The following is a 15,063-nucleotide window of genomic DNA, read 5'->3' as shown; positions in this document are numbered from 1 at the left end:
GGCGGACCCAGGCCGAACGCCCCGCCCCTACCCTTGCACGCTCCCCTGGGCCCGCCCCCTCTCTGACAACGCCTCTGACGCAAAGTGGGCGGGGCATCCACGGCAGCTTCCCGAGTCTAGCCGCACCCCCTGCCCCGGGACTGCGCCTGCGTGGGCACGGGAGGTCGGCTTCGGGATGACTGTGAGTGGTCCAGGGACCCCCGAGCCCCAGTCCGCCGTCCCCGGGGTGCGCCCCATTCCCCCGCGCCACCACTCCTTCGTAGCTGTCCTGGCCGTTCCCCGGCGTCCTTCTCCCCCTTTCTTAACCCTCCGTGGGCTTCGTCCCCGACCCCTCCTCTGCTCTCCCCCTCGCTCCCCGGCTTTGCCCTCAGCCCCCTGCCTGTTTCTACCCGCTCTCTCTCCACAGGCCAGCTCAGTGGAGCAGCTGCGGAAGGAGGGCAACGAGCTGTTCAAATGTGGGGACTACGAGGGTGCCCTGACGGCCTACACCCAGGCCTTGGATCTGGGCGCGACGCCTCAGGACCAGGCCATTCTGCACCGGAACCGGGCTGCCTGCCACCTCAAGATGGTGAGGGAGCCGGGCCGCCTTCCCCTTGCCAGCTCGGATCCCAGTTTGCCCATCTCTGCGGATGCTCGGCCTTGGCTGGGTATCCACTTTCCCAGGCCACCCTACTTGTCAGTTGTCTTTTGAGCCTCAAGGTGGTTGAGGGATCGGGTGACCCCGGGGGACAAGAGTACCCTTGCTCCCCAGTTAGTGCCCGGCAAGGGAGATGACCATCCTCTCAGAATCCTGTTCTTTCTCTTACAGGAAGATTACAACAAAGCAGAAACAGAAGCATCCAAAGGTAGGGGGACGTGGGCCCTCACGGGGAGCTGTAGAGCTTCTATGGTGGGCAAGGTCTCTGGGGCCACTGCGTCATCACATTCTTCTCTTTTGGCTCTGGAAACATATCTGCCTTCTTTCTTTCCCACCTCCTCGGGCATTTCCTTTTCTGCAGCTACCCTCACCTCTTCTGAGACTGAAGTACTGAACCCCATATTCGTCCCCCTTCCTCTGGCCCTCGAGATCTTTCCCTATTGCTCTTGCCTGGAGACGGTGGCCTCTTGGGTGCTGACAGAGCTCCTGTTTGTGCTCAGCCATTGAAAAGGACGGTGGGGATGTCAAGGCACTTTACCGGCGGAGCCAAGCCCTAGAGAAGCTGGGCCGCCTGGACCAGGCTGTCCTTGACCTGCAGAGATGTGTGAGTTTGGAGCCCAAGAACAAAGTTTTCCAGGAGGCCCTACGGAATGTTGGGGGCCAGATTCAGGAGAAGGTATGTGAGTGGTGGAGAGGGTTGGTGGCACTGACTGGTGGAAAAGGGATCCGGTCAAGGGTGTAGGCACAGATCTCTAGAGAAGAGGCACTGATGACAAATGAGCATATAGAATGGGCTCCACTTTGCCTGTAGTTAGGGAAAATCAAATGCAAATGGCAGCATGGTCCTGTTTTCTTGGTGGCCTGTTTGGCAAACATTTAAAAGTTTGTACACTTTTTATGTTTTTTATTTGTTTGAGACTCACTCTGTCACCCAGGCCGGAGTGCAGTGGCATGTTCACGGCTACTGCAGCCTCAACCTGGTGAGCTCAGGTGATCCTTCTGCCTCAGCCTTCCAAGTAGCTGGAACTACAGGCGTGTGCCACCACTCCCAGTTAAATTTTCTTGATTTATTGTAGAGACGAGGTCTAGCCAAGTTGCGTAGACTGGTCTCAAATCCCTAGACTCAGGCAGTCCTCTCGCTTCCACCTCCCAAAGTGCTGGGATTACAGGCATGAGCCACCACGCCTGGCCTCTAGTAAATTTTAAGCAAGCATATTTAGTGATCCAGTATATTTGTTTTTAGTATGTTTCCCCTAGAGAAGCCTGGCCCATGTGTACAAGTAGGCATGTGTTTGTTTATTTCAGCCTTGTTTATAGTAAGAAAAGCTTGGAACTTGCTTAAATGCCCAGCCATTGGGGAATGGCTAAATAAACTGGGTGATGTCCTTATTAGAGACCTTTATGATATAGTTACTGAGAATGGGTGGATCACATGTTATTGACTTGGAAAGCTCTCTGACACTTGTTGAATGCAAAAAGCAAAATATACTATAACACATATAGTATGATATCATTTATGTTAAAGTGATTCCCTACATAGAAAAACATTGCTATTCTTTTTCTGTAGGTACACAGGGGTAAGGTTGTAAATACAAAGAAAAATATCTTTTCTTTTTTAGTTGGGGTCTCACTCTGTCACCCAGGCTGGAGTGCAGTGGCATGCTTATGGCCACCCCAGCGTCAACCTGCTGGGCTTCGGCGTCCTTCCGCCTCAGCCTTCCAAGTAGCCGGAATTATAGCGTGCTACCATGCCTGGCTAATTTTTTGTTATTGTAGAGATGAGGTCTCACCATGTTGCCCAGGCTGGTCTCAAACCCGTGGGCTCAGGCAATCCTCTCGCCTTGGCCTCCCAAAGTGCTGGAATTATAGGCTTGAGCCACAGTGCCCGGCTGAAAATATCTTAAAAGATGTACATCAGGCTGGATGTGGTGGCTCATGCCTGTGATCCCAATCCTTTGGGAGGCCAGGATAGGAGGATCACTTGAGCCTAGGAGTTCCAGACCAGCCTAGGCAACAGAGTGAGATCTCGTCTCTACAAAAAATTAAAAATAAATAAAATAAAAGACGTACATCAAAGTGATAACACTGTGACCTCTAGGGAAAGGAATGGTATTGAGGGGGCTTTCCAAAAGAGACTGCTTCATCTATTAATTTTTTAAATAAAGAGACATTGTATAATATATATCTCTTAAAATTAATTTAGGATAAAATAGTCTAAAGACCATCCTGAGCTATAACCAAGCTTGAATTAACCAGATGATTTGGTGCTAAATGCTGATGAGTTGAAGAAAATAATATGATGGCAGACACCTTATTGAAAGGTTGAAACCTGCAAATACTTTTTTCTTTCAGTGCTAACTCTAGTAGGCAGTGGCTGTCTAGAGTTCTGTGTTGGGAAGATCTAGAAAGCAAATTGCCTGAGCTTAGCTGGGGAATGTTTCATGGCTAATTAGCCATGTCTGCCATGGATACAAGAGATGAAAGGAAGTGGTACTCATGCAAGGCTTGTGCCACCATCTATGCTCAGGACTCGAGGGGCAGGGAGTAGACCTAGGATGATCTTGTTTATTCAGATTATTTTTAAAAACCGTCAAAAAGAGAACTCTGGAGCTAAAGGGAGCGTCAGCAACTGCCTCACAACCTGCCAGCTTCCTTGCAGGAGGTATGAATGCTGAGTTCAGTGCCATGGGCAGCATGCTCATGAAGCCGTGACATAGATGGCATCACTGGAAGTGGCTTGTCTCGTGACTAACAGGATACCATCTTTTCCGAAAGGCACTGCCTTCGGCATCAGTGCTACCCCTGCTGCCCAATCAGGAAGTAACTCAGAGTAGCTGCTGGGCAAGTCTCTTCCTGCCCATGGCAGCTTGATTCTAACCCTGAGCTTACACATGTTCACATAATCACTTCCAAAGAGAGGAGCCAGGCCCTGGCAGTAGCCGGAGAGAACAAACAGGGGATATGATATCTCTGACCGGGAAAGCTGATGTCTTTCTTGCTTTGTTGGTTTGTCATAGGTGCGATACATGTCCTCGACAGATGCCAAAGTGGAACAGATGTTTCAGATACTGTTGGACCCAGAAGAGAAAGGCACTGAGAAAAAGCAGAAGGTATAGGCCCTGGGCTGAACCAGTAGGGGCTGAACTCCCACTAGGGGTGCCTGTCCATAGCACCCTCCGTTCACTGATGTTGACCTTGAAGTCCCTGCTGCATGTTGCCCCTCTGATCGTGCAGCTGGGCTTGAGGGGCCTGGACAAGAGCACTGAGGGTTTGAGGCCTTCCTGTAAACCAAGAAAAGGGAACTGTGTGCACAGAGTGCTTTATTGACCAGGCCTTTTGCCAGGCATTTAGTGTATAGAGGCCTCAGTGCCCTTCAGGCTCTGCTGGGACTCATTTACCCTATTTTTTTTTTTCTTTTTGAGTCAGGGTCTCGTGTTGGCTGGAGTGCAGTGGCATGATCATGGCTCACTGCAGCCTTGACCTTCTGGTGATCTGCCCCATGTCTCAGTCTCCTGAGTAACTGGGACCATAGGCACTCATCACCATGCCCGGCTAATTTTTCTTTCTTTTTTTTCTGTAGAGGCAAGTCTTGCTGTGTTGCCTAACCTGCTCTCAAACTCCTGAGCTCAAGCCATCCTCCCTCCCTGGCCTCCTAAAGTGCTGGGATTACAGGCATGAGCTACTGCTCCCAGTCCACTCATTTACTCTGACCACCAATCCTGAGCGCAGGCTCTTCTGTCTATTTACAGAGGAGGAAGGTGAAATTCAGGGAGGTTCAGAGAGGTCACTCAGCTGCTTAGTGGCAGCAGTGAGGCCAGAGCTCAGGGCCTCTGCTCGCCTAGGCTTTGTCCTGTGCCGTGCGCAGTGTCAGCATTATCATGCACTTCCTTCGACACAGGCTTCTCAGAACCTGGTGGTGCTGGCCCGGGAGGATGCAGGAGCTGAGAAGATCTTCCAGAGTAATGGGGTTCAGCTCTTGCAGCGCCTGCTGGACACAGGAGAGACTGACCTCATGCTGGCGGCTCTGCGAACGCTGGTCGGCATTTGCTCTGAGCACCAGTCACGGGTAGGTGGGGCAAAGACACTAGTTATGCTTCAGTCTGTCCATCTGTCCATCTGTGCATCCCTTCCTCCATCCGTCCATTCACCCTTTCATCCACCCTTCTACTCCTCATTTTATTCCAGAAAGAACTTAGGGCAGAGTACAAGGAGATATATAGCAAGAGGCAAAAATGGCACAAAAAATAACAGCATGAATTAGAGTAAAGTAGAGCCAGAAACAGTGAAGAGCACCCTGAGCACTTGCTTTGAGTGGGCTTACAACTCACAGACACCCGGTCACTTTCTCATTCAGTGTTCATATGGTGTAAGCAAGCTTGTTGTCCAGTGAAGGACCCTTGTCCATGCTCTAAAGATCAAGCTGGCATCTCCTCTGGAGGGGTGTGTCCTCACAGTGAGTGGTGCAGTCTGTGGTGTCACCCATGGCATCTTTACCTTCAAGACAATGATGTGATATGTAGAGCTTGACTCCGATGTGATTTTCAGCATGAACTGTGGTGGCCCAGCATGGACAGTCCTGGTCCTAGGCCAGTGTGGTGAAGTCCATAACCCCAGCTCTGAGCTGAGCTGGCTTCCTCCAGGGGGCAGGACTTGACCCTTTGTTGCCTTTCAAGGAGCCTACAATTCCTAGATCTGGGTAGAACTGTGAAATAGTTAATGTCATCTCTTGAGGCCAAGCTTGGGCTGAACTTGTGGTCTCTCAGGGCTAAGAATGGTAAAACCATGTGAATTCTGTCACCTCCTCAGTGTGAACTGGGATGGACCCAAGTGGGTCTTCTGGGGTTCTGCAGCTTAGAAATGGGGTGGGAAATTCTTGCAGGTCCATTCTGTGCATGCCCACATCCACAGGGTATAGTCAGAACCTTAGGATTTGTATTGGGGAGGAACTAGGCCACTAGGCCCGGTGGTCAGATAGCTTTGTCCAGGTTTTTGTGTCTCCTTCTTGGGGATACATGAGCTAAAACAATGTTTCAAGGGCCACAGTATTCTGTGTCTTCTATGGAGCCAAGGAGAGGTAAGTAGACACTCCTCTGGATTGTTCTTTAGGAAGCCTTCCCAGCAAAATTATCCTGGCACTGCCCTGGTTCCCACCATCAGACTGATCTGCTCTGTTTTCACCTGGAGCCGGTCCTTCTGCCCAGATGTTCTCTTGCCTTCTGGCCACACTCTAATTCATAGTGGGGGATCTTTGTGGCTGCCTTTCACCAACCAGAGGCTTCTGTCCACCTCTCCCACCCTAGACGGTGGCAACCCTGAGTGTACTGGGAACTCGACGAGTGGTCTCCATCCTGGGCATGGAAAACCAGGCTGTGTCCCTGGCTGCCTGCCACCTGCTGCAAGTTATGTTTGATGCCCTCAAGGAAGGTGTCAAGAAAGGCTTCCGAGGCAAAGAAGGTGCCATCATAGTGGGTGAGTGGAAGCATGTCTGGGGTCATTTAGGTGTTGTGAACCAGCCAGGCCAGGTCTTTTGGGACCAGAGCTGCAGCTGTAGTTTGTTTAGGAACATGGCTTGGTAGCAGTATTTGACTCTCGATTCTCAGCAGCCAAGGTGTCTGAGGGGAAGGCTGGGGCTTAGTCCAGGATCCAGGATGTAGATTCCCCCTTTCCCCGTGTCTCCCTGGCTTTTTTTTTTTTTTTTTTAGTTAGAGTCTCATTCTGTTGCCCAGACTGAAGTGCAGTGGCATGCTCATGGCCACTGCAGCCTTGACCTACTGGTCTTAGGCAATCCTTTGCTTCAGCCTTCCAAGTAGCTGGAACTACAGGCGTGCACCACCACACCCAGCTAATTTTTTGATTCATTGTAAAGATGAGGTCTCGCCATGTTGCCCAGGCTGGTTTCGAACCCTTCGGTTCAAGCAATCCTCTCATCTCCACAGGCAGGAGCCACCATGCCTAACCTTCCTGACTTGTTGGGGATGTTCAAGGGCCAAACAGAGCTGGGCCACTGTGGAGCTCACTAATGTCTTCTTGTTGCCAGATCCCGCCCGGGAGCTGAAAGTTCTTATTAGTAACCTCCTAGAGTTACTGACCGAGGTGGGGGTCTCTGGCCAAGGCCGAGACAATGCCCTGACTCTCCTGATTAAAGTGGTGCCCCGGAAGTCTCCTAAGGACCCCAACAACAGCCTCACCCTCTGGGTCATTGACCAAGGTAGGCAATGATATAGTTTCCAAAACCTTGCTTGGGTGACTGGGGCCTACTTATCCTTAGGAATGATAAGAAAAGGAGTGATCATCTCCAGCCACGTGTCTGCACTGAAGTGCATCCTGGGGTCTGTAAGGATGCTGGACTAAGCTCCTCCAGAGCATGGGGTTCAACTCTTACCATGTCTGCGGGATACAGGAGCTAGCCTCAGGGAGTTAAAGTTAGACCCTCCAGTCAGGGACATGTGCAAATGCATGCACATCGAGTCGGCCTTCAGGCAGGTTAACACAGAGGCTGCATTGGCTTCCTGGATCTGAAGTTTTGTTAGTGAGCATGTATTACACTCAGAGAAAATAATTAAAGTATAATATATCCATTCACATTTTTTCTTTTCCCCATAAAGATAAATAAGAAAGCTTTGCAAAGGCCCTGTATGAGCACATCCTTCATGCACCTCATCTTTTATTATCACAGTGATCTTGTGAGGCATGGGGGTTATTCGCCCCTTGGTTTTACCGGGGAGGATTTGGCCCCACAGGCAGGGCTGGCGTACAGGCCTCACTTCTGAGGTCCTCCCTGACATCATGGCTGCTGAGGTAGTAGATCAGCTAACTAGATCCTCTGAGCTGCCCTCAACACAGTTGTCTGGATTCTAACCTTAGGGAGGTGGTCCTGCTTTTCTGTGCACCTCCTAGGAAGCCTCTTCTTCTTACCTATAGGATTGAAACTAGCATTCTCCTGTCTAAATGGGGGGTCTTTTCAGGTCTGAAAAAGATTCTGGAAGTTGGGGGCTCGCTACAGGACCCTCCTGGGGAGCTGGCAGTGACAGCCAACAGCCGCATGAGTGCCTCCATTCTCCTCAGCAAGCTCTTTGATGACCTGAAGTGTGATGCTGAGAGGGAAAATTTCCACCGACTCTGTGAAAACTACATCAAGTAAGGGAGTCTGTCCCATCTCCTGTTGCTAGGGGTTCCAGCAAGAATGTCCTGGCTCCTCGAGGAAGGACAGAAATGGAAAGTCTTCAGCAGGAAGGGTGTGAGTGGGAGTAACCTGTGCTAGGCAGTGTATCGTCAGGGAAGACTTGAATTCAAGTGTCAAGAAAGAAAATCAGTGGCTATTGTTCGGGTGGAACTGTCCTAGTCCTCCCATTGGCAGCTTTTCTTGCTGTTTCTGCCTAGATAGTGCAGGTGCCAGGCCAGTGGCGGGGAAGGGAGGGAAGCAGAATCCCTTTTATGTTGGCCTTGGCTTGACAGCTGTCACCCTGTGCCCCTCAGGAGCTGGTTTGAGGGCCAAGGGCTGGCCGGGAAGCTACGGGCTATCCAGACGGTGTCCTGCCTCCTGCAGGGCCCATGTGACGCCGGCAATCGGGCCTTGGAGCTGAGTGGTGTGATGGAGAGCGTGATCGCTCTGTGTGCCTCTGAACAGGAGGAGGAGCAGCTGGTGGCCGTGGAGGCTTTGATCCATGCGGCTGGCAAGGCCAAGCGCGCCTCATTCATCACTGCCAATGGTGTCTCGCTGCTGAAGGACCTATACAAGCGCAGCGAGAAGGACAGCATCCGCATCCGGGCACTGGTGGTGAGATGGGCAGGCCCAAGGCGGCAGGCAGGCAGCCAGGTGGGGGGAACTGGCCCTCTAGTGCTTCAGGGCGTGGCCCAGCATGCTGTAGATGAAAAGTAGGGATATCCTGGGTCTTGCTGGAGCCAGAGGCATGGGCTGGCTCGCCCCCGCCATGGGGCTTATGGTCAAGTTAGGGGGATGCACAGGTGCAGAGAGCCTGCCTGGGAATGAAGCATATGCTGTCCCCTTGCCAGTCAGAAGGGCAGGTGTCACGCGGCGTCCCCAAAAGCTGGCACCTTGGGACCTGTCTAGCCTTCCATGAGCCTACTGTGACCATGCACCTTACGGAAGCCGGTCCCCCTTCTTGGGTCACTCACTCCTGAATTTTTCCAACCCGTGAGGACTTTGGCCTTGACTGGAGCACCTATCTTCTCCCCATACACATCCTAGCTCCACTTGCAGAGTGGATGACTTTTTGGGGGTATGACTTAGAAAGGAACAGAGTAATTCTCAGTGTTTACTGAAAAGAGTTGGGGCCAGGACAGTCCAGTGGCCGATGTATCAGTCTGCAGACAGACTGTGGCCGCCCCAGTATAACTGGTTTTGCTGCCAAATGCTCTAGGTGCTATCCTGGTGAAGAAGGGTGCTGATGTGTGTGCAGGGCCTCCAAGGAGCTGTGGCAAGTGCCAGGGAAGGAGTCCAAGCCAGGTGTGGAGGAGCCCAGCTCCTTTCTCCTCCCCCAGGGGCTAGCTGGTCCCCAACTGGTCTTGCCCTCTTCCTCCAGGGACTCTGTAAGCTCGGCTCGGCAGGAGGAACTGACTTTAGCATGAAGCAGTTTGCCGAAGGCTCCACTCTCAAGCTGGCCAAGCAGTGTCGAAAGTAGGTCATGTGGCGTTGCTGCGGCTCCCCACCTGTTGGTAGCTCTCAAGAGAGGGGGTTCTGGGCAGAGTGGAGGGCGGGCCTCCTCACTCTCCAGCTCAGGCAGGGGCTCTACTCCCTCCTGGCACCTGGCGTATGGATTTCTCCTGTATGTGGAGGGGCTGCCCAAGCCCCAGTTTCTTCCCTTGGCCCTGGTGTGCCCCTTCCTACCCCCGATCCTGAGGGTCATCTACTACCCTGCATGTCCCCAGGTGGCTGTGCAATGACCAGATTGACGCAGGCACTCGGCGCTGGGCAGTGGAGGGCTTGGCTTACCTCACTTTTGATGCCGACGTGAAGGAAGACTTTGTGGCGGATGCGGCTGCTCTGAAGGCTCTGTTCCAGCTCAGCAGGGTAGCTCTATGGGTCTCTGCTGTCAGACCGGGACACTGTCTAGGATGAGAGCTTATTAGGCTTCCTTGGCGGGTCTTGGCCAATAGCTCTTATGGCTGCAGGGAGGAAGGGTAGCGACCCCAGTGGCTGCTCTGTGTAGTAGTGCCTGATGGCCTGCAGCCCCTGTGTTAGAGGACAGTGTCCTTGGAGGAGCTGGGAAGGTCAAGTGTGTAAACTCCCTCAGTCCAGGGCCTGGGGAGGTTCCAGATTCATCCTGGCACACATGTGGTCCTGCCAAGGGTGTAACTGGGGTCCTGGGCAGCGTTTGTCCAAGGGCTGCTCTGCCCCAGGATGGCCAACTGATGCCCCTCTGCTCCTGGCAGTCTGAGGAGAGGTCAGTGCTTTTCGCGGTGGCCTCAGCACTGGTGAACTGCACCAACAGCTACGACTACGAGGAGCCTGACCCCAAGATGGTGGAGCTGGCCAAGTATGCCAAGCAGCACGTGCCTGAGCAACACCCTAAGGTGAGGAGGCCGCTGAAAGGGGCTGGGGGCTTCCCCATCATTGGGACCAGTTGACATGGGCATCTGCAGCAAATGAGCCCTACATTTCAACTGGTTTCTTTCCCTTTGTTCTGACTGTTTATTTCCAGGTTCATCACTTTCTGCTGTCAGAAGGGTCCTCCTTGCCCTGTCTAGTCAGCCGAGTCCCCTCTACTAAGCTTCCTTCTTCCCCAGGACAAACCGAGTTTCATGCGGGCTCGGGTGAAGAAGCTGCTGACGGCGGGTGTGGTATCGGCCATGACATGCATGGTAAAGACCGAGAGCCCTGTGCTGACTAACTCCTGCAGAGAGCTGCTCTCCAGGTGAGTTTGCCTTGAGTGGAGCCAGACCAAGCCTCAGGGCTGCCCCAGAGTGAGCGGTTCTGGTGCTGGGGACCTCTTGGAGCAACGGGGGCTACCCACCTGGCTGTCTTCCCTTGCTGAGCCCAGGAGTAAAGTGTCTGCCTGCCAGCGCCCCAGACCCCACACCCCCCGCCTTCTCCTCACAGGGTCTTCCTGGCTTTGGTGGAAGAGGCAGAGGATCGAGGCACTGTGGTTGCCCAGGGAGGTGGCAAGGTGAGCTGATTTACGGACTGCTTCCTGCTGGCTAAACCGGGAGCCTATAAAACATGACTCAGTGGCTGCCACGCCAGAGTCAGATGTTAGATATGGGGCAGAAAAACATTGCTTATGAGCAGCAGAAATGTCTTCCCGCTGAGTGAGTGACGCGGAAGTGGACAGGCTCCTCGGTGTCCCTTGGCACTTAGTGCCTTCTAAGGTCCTGGACCCTCCTCCTCTTCCCTGGTCGTATTTACCAGCTTGGCCCTAGCGCCCAGCACGGTCCATGTCCAGCCCTTGGTAGGTGTTTCAGGAAGTGTTTGGGTAGCTTAGGGAAAGACCTCAGAGAGGTGAAGAGGGTCTGCCTGGGAGAGAGGGAGAAGAGCGAGGGCACTTGGGGCCAGTGGTTTGGGTCTTACACTCCCAGGCATATAGTGAGCACTGATGGGCTTATTCCTGCAGGCGTTGATCCCACTGGCCCTGGAGGGCACTGATGTGGGGCAGACAAAGGCAGCCCAAGCTCTCGCCAAGCTCGCCATCACCTCCAATCCAGAGATGACCTTTCCTGGCGAGCGGGTGCGTGTCTTCCTGCCCAGCCCTGGCCTCTCCTCCGCCCCTCACTGAACCTGCTGGCCTCTGACCTGGGCTGGAGCTCCTCCCTGGGGTCAACAGGAAGTGGTGGCTTTGCTGAGCCTGGGGTAGGGAGGGCATCCTAGAGAGCAGCACTCTCTCAGGGATGGACTCCTTCCTGTAGGGTCGGTGGGGCAGGTGGGGGCTGCGGCAAGTAGCCCTGACAGGTGGGGTGCATATCACAGATCTATGAGGTGGTCCGGCCCCTTGTTTCCCTGTTGCACCTCAACTGCTCAGGCCTGCAGAACTTCGAGGCACTCATGGCCCTAACAAACCTCGCGGGAATCAGCGAGAGGCTCCGGTAAGCTCCCTTGGGATGTGGGGCCTGGGCCAGGCATCAGGATTTAGATTATCCCCAGTAGAGCACTTTACAGTTTGGAAAACACTCCTCAGTCATTGGCTTATGTGCACCTCATAGTGGCTTCTCTGTGTTATATAGATGAGGAGGCTGGCCAAGGGAGGCAGCAGGACCTCAGGCTGTAACAGTCCAGGCTCTGGAGTTGGACTGCCTGGCTTCAAATCCTGGCTTTCCTAATTACTAATGTGTAACTTCCAGCAAGTTAACTGCTGTGCCTGCTTTTCCCTCTGTGAAATGGGATGATTGTATGTACATCATGGAATAGTGATGAGGAGAAATAAATGAGAAAATACACATAAAAGTACTTAGTAACTAGGTGCCTGGCTCCTAGCATTGTGCCAAATCAAGATGTATTAGCTGTTATTACTAATTGTGACCCTGAGCACATTCCTCAGCCCACTTCCTCTTCTGCAAAATAATGATGGACCAGGCACAGTGGCTCACAGCTGTAATTCCAGCACTTCGGGAGGCCGAGGCAGGAGGATCACTTGAATCCAGGTGTTGAAGACCAGCCTGGGCAACATAGTGAGACTTTGTCTCCATACAAAAATTTAAAAATTTTTAAAAAGTAGTAATGATCACACCTGCACCTCACCATAGGGTCATGGTGAGAATTAAGTAAGATAACCAAAGTGCCTGGTTAAGGTAAGTAGTGTATTCTTTTTTTTTTTTTGAATTGGAGTCTCACTCTGTCGCCCAAACTGGAGTACAGTGGTGAGCTCCCGGCCACCGCAGCCTCGACCTGCTAGGCTCCGGCGATCCTTCCGCCTCAGCCTTCCAAGTACTGGAACTACAGGTGCGCGCTACCACGCCCAGCTAATTTTTGATTTGTTGTAGAGATGAGGTCTTGCCAAGTTGCCTGGGTGGGTCTCGAACCCGTGGCCTCAGGCAATCCACTCACCTCGGCCTCCCAAAGTGCTGGGATTACAGGCTGAGCCACCGAGCCCGGCCAGTACTGTATTCAAATGTTAGGTGTTAGCCTCACCATCACTATCACCCTGATCTTCTACCTACCAGTTTAGAGCATTTTCCATGAGCCTTTGCTATTTCCTAGGCCTGGAGAGAAGGCTAGAAAGCACTGCAGTTCATACCTGGTGCAGGACAGTCCTTGGACTTTGCCAAGGGGAATCCTTGGCCCAGTGCTCGATTGCATGGGGATATGGGGACAGGGGTGGGGTGGATACAGAGACCTGATGGTACAGCCCAGTCCACCTCTGGCCCTGCAGGCAGAAGATCCTGAAGGAGAAGGCTGTGCCCATGATTGAGGGCTACATGTTCGAGGAGCATGAGATGATCCGCCGGGCAGCCACGGAGTGCATGTGTAACCTTGCCATGAGCAAGGAGGTGAGGGCTGGTCCAGGTGGTGTTGATAGGCGTGTGCCCCGACTGGGCTTTATCCCCAGCTGACCCGGTCTGCTCCCCGCATCTGGCCACAGGTGCAGGACCTCTTCGAAGCCCCAGGCAATGACCGGCTGAAGCTGCTGGTGCTGTACAGTGGCGAGGACGATGAGCTGCTGCAGCGGGCAGCCTCCGGGGGCCTGGCCATGCTCACCTGCATGCGGCCCTCACTCTGCAGCCGCATTCCCCAAGTGGTTAGTGCCTCTCCTTGGTGGAGGAGGAGGGGGGATCGGGAAGTCCTAGCACGGTGGCAGTCAGTGGGGGAAGTCCTCAGGTGAGTTTATTCCTTGCCGGGGTTGAGCCTGTTGCTGGGTGGTCATGTCTGCCTTGTTTCCCACAGACCACACATTGGCTGGAGATCCTGCAGGCCCTGCTTCTGAGCCCCAGCCAGGAGCTGCAGCATCGGGGCGCTGTGGTGGTGTTGAACATGGTGGAGGCCTCAAAGGAGATCGCCAGCACCCTGATGGAGAGTGAGGTGCTGGAGATCCTGTCAGTGCTGGCTAAGGGCGAGGAGAGCCCCGTTACAAGGGCCGCCGCAGCCTGCTTGGGGAAAGCGGTGGAATATGGGCTTATCCAACGCAACCAGGATGGGGAGTGAGGGGCTGTCACAGGCCCAAGGCTCACGCACATGCTGCCAGCTGCAGCCCTGCGAAGAGAGTGAGGACAGAAGCAGCTTTGGCTGGTGGGGTTGGCATGCCGAACACTTTTGCCTCTCCTCCCTCGCTGCCCGATGATGTCCTCTGATCTGAGTCAGCAGCCACGTCAGGTCGCACAGCCCTTTCTCGGCCAGCACTGCCTCCAGCCTTGCTCAGAGGGGCCCTTTTTCTGTACTACTGTAGATAGCTGAGAGTCAGAGAGGTACATCCCAGCTCAGCCCATGGATTCTGGGACATTGGGAAGGGCACATCAGCATCCTCACCAGCTGTGAGCATTACCTGCCTGCTAGCAGGACTGCCCTTGACTTAATAAAAATGTGTGGAACTCAACTGTGTGCCCATCCTTGGACAGGGTGGGCTGCCTGGGTGGGTGTCTGGAGCTGGGTGTGAGTGAGTGAGCAACAGAGCTTTATAGTGGCAGCAGAGCCACCTCTATGGAAAGAATGCAATGGATGCCCCACCCAGGGCTCACCAAACTGCTGCTTAATCCCATTGGAGGGACAAGGGAGGGTCAGCCCAGGAAGCTAATCAAAAAACTATCCAGTTTCGTGGAAATGGTTTTGGAATCTCTGCTGGCCCTTCAATACTTTTGTCTTTATATAGTGGTTCTCTGTAACCTCCATAGAAACAGTGCTTGGAATTTGGAGTTGGTGTGTCATCTGGACATGCACCTTCCCTCCGGGAAAACACAGGTTTTAGGGCACAGATAGGGTGAGGGTGGGTGGAGAGGTGAGGCAAGGGGAGGCACAGCACCGCTGGAGTCGGCATGCTGGAGGTGTGTGCTGGCAACCCAGAGATCCGAGTAATGCAAAGAATTGCAACACACAAAAAGATGAGAGAAGAAAAGATTTATTTAAGATAAGTTCACTCCCCACAGACAGGGAGAGGGCCTACGTTCTAGGTGAGTGTGACGCCGTAGCCCCCCAAGTCCTGGCTTAAATCCTTACCCCTGGTGATATTGCAATCAGGTAGAAATGACTGCTGTGACTTCCTAATTGACTACCTGCAGATGTCTTGGAGATCCTGTGACACAAGAGACCCACTAATGTCTGCCCACATTATCATAGCCCCTAGAGAAGGGTGTGACAAGGATTCCAATGCTCCTGCACCTTCCCGAACGACATTCCTTAGAGCTAATGGAGGGTGCACCTCCCCCTATCTCCCATGCATTCCCAGTGGGTGGCTTCGGGGGATCTTGACTTCCCTGTAGATAGCGCCCAATTTTTTTTTTTTGAGTTGGAGTCTCACTCTGTCGCCCAGACTGGAGTGCAGTGG

At 53.3% G+C, this 15,063-nt stretch overlaps 1 protein-coding gene across 2 annotated transcripts; it reads left to right on the top strand.

Annotated features, from left to right (window-relative positions):
* Positions 1-132: 132 nt before the first annotated feature.
* UNC45A (unc-45 myosin chaperone A) lies at positions 133-14,118 on the top strand. Of its 2 annotated transcripts, none has more exons than XM_008050236.2 (20): positions 133-181; positions 407-568; positions 809-845; positions 1,138-1,313; positions 3,655-3,747; positions 4,536-4,703; positions 5,938-6,106; positions 6,675-6,845; positions 7,603-7,774; positions 8,114-8,414; positions 9,181-9,275; positions 9,527-9,668; positions 10,031-10,171; positions 10,385-10,512; positions 10,698-10,764; positions 11,209-11,322; positions 11,562-11,677; positions 12,961-13,078; positions 13,171-13,326; positions 13,473-14,118. In XM_008050236.2, exons 1-20 carry the CDS (start codon positions 176-178, stop codon positions 13,728-13,730), a joined length of 2,790 nt encoding a protein of 929 aa, XP_008048427.1. In that variant the 5' UTR covers positions 133-175; the 3' UTR covers positions 13,731-14,118. The 2 variants fall into 2 exon arrangements, with proteins under 2 accessions (XP_008048427.1, XP_008048426.1); XM_008050235.2 differs by having other exon boundaries at positions 133-226.
* The last annotated feature ends 945 nt before the right edge of the window (positions 14,119-15,063 follow it).

The sequence above is a fragment of the Carlito syrichta genome, unplaced genomic scaffold (assembly GCF_000164805.1).
Source record: "Carlito syrichta isolate Samal-C Ts95f unplaced genomic scaffold, Tarsius_syrichta-2.0.1 Scaffold143305, whole genome shotgun sequence".
NCBI lineage: Eukaryota > Metazoa > Chordata > Mammalia > Primates > Tarsiidae > Carlito > Carlito syrichta.
The sequence above is the reverse complement of the archived record's forward strand: the minus strand, read 5'-3'. Positions and strand labels throughout refer to the sequence as shown.

Excerpts from the sequence above, each read along its gene's own strand:
- UNC45A (XM_008050235.2), top strand. The coding sequence starts at position 176 with ATGACTGTGAGTGGTCCAGGGACCCCCGAGCCCCAGTCCGCCGTCCCC. Across the intron at positions 8,415-9,180 it reads TCCGCATCCGGGCACTGGTG|GGACTCTGTAAGCTCGGCTC; the intron begins GTGAGATGGGCA and ends CTCTTCCTCCAG. Across the intron at positions 9,276-9,526 it reads CTGGCCAAGCAGTGTCGAAA|GTGGCTGTGCAATGACCAGA; the intron begins GTAGGTCATGTG and ends GCATGTCCCCAG.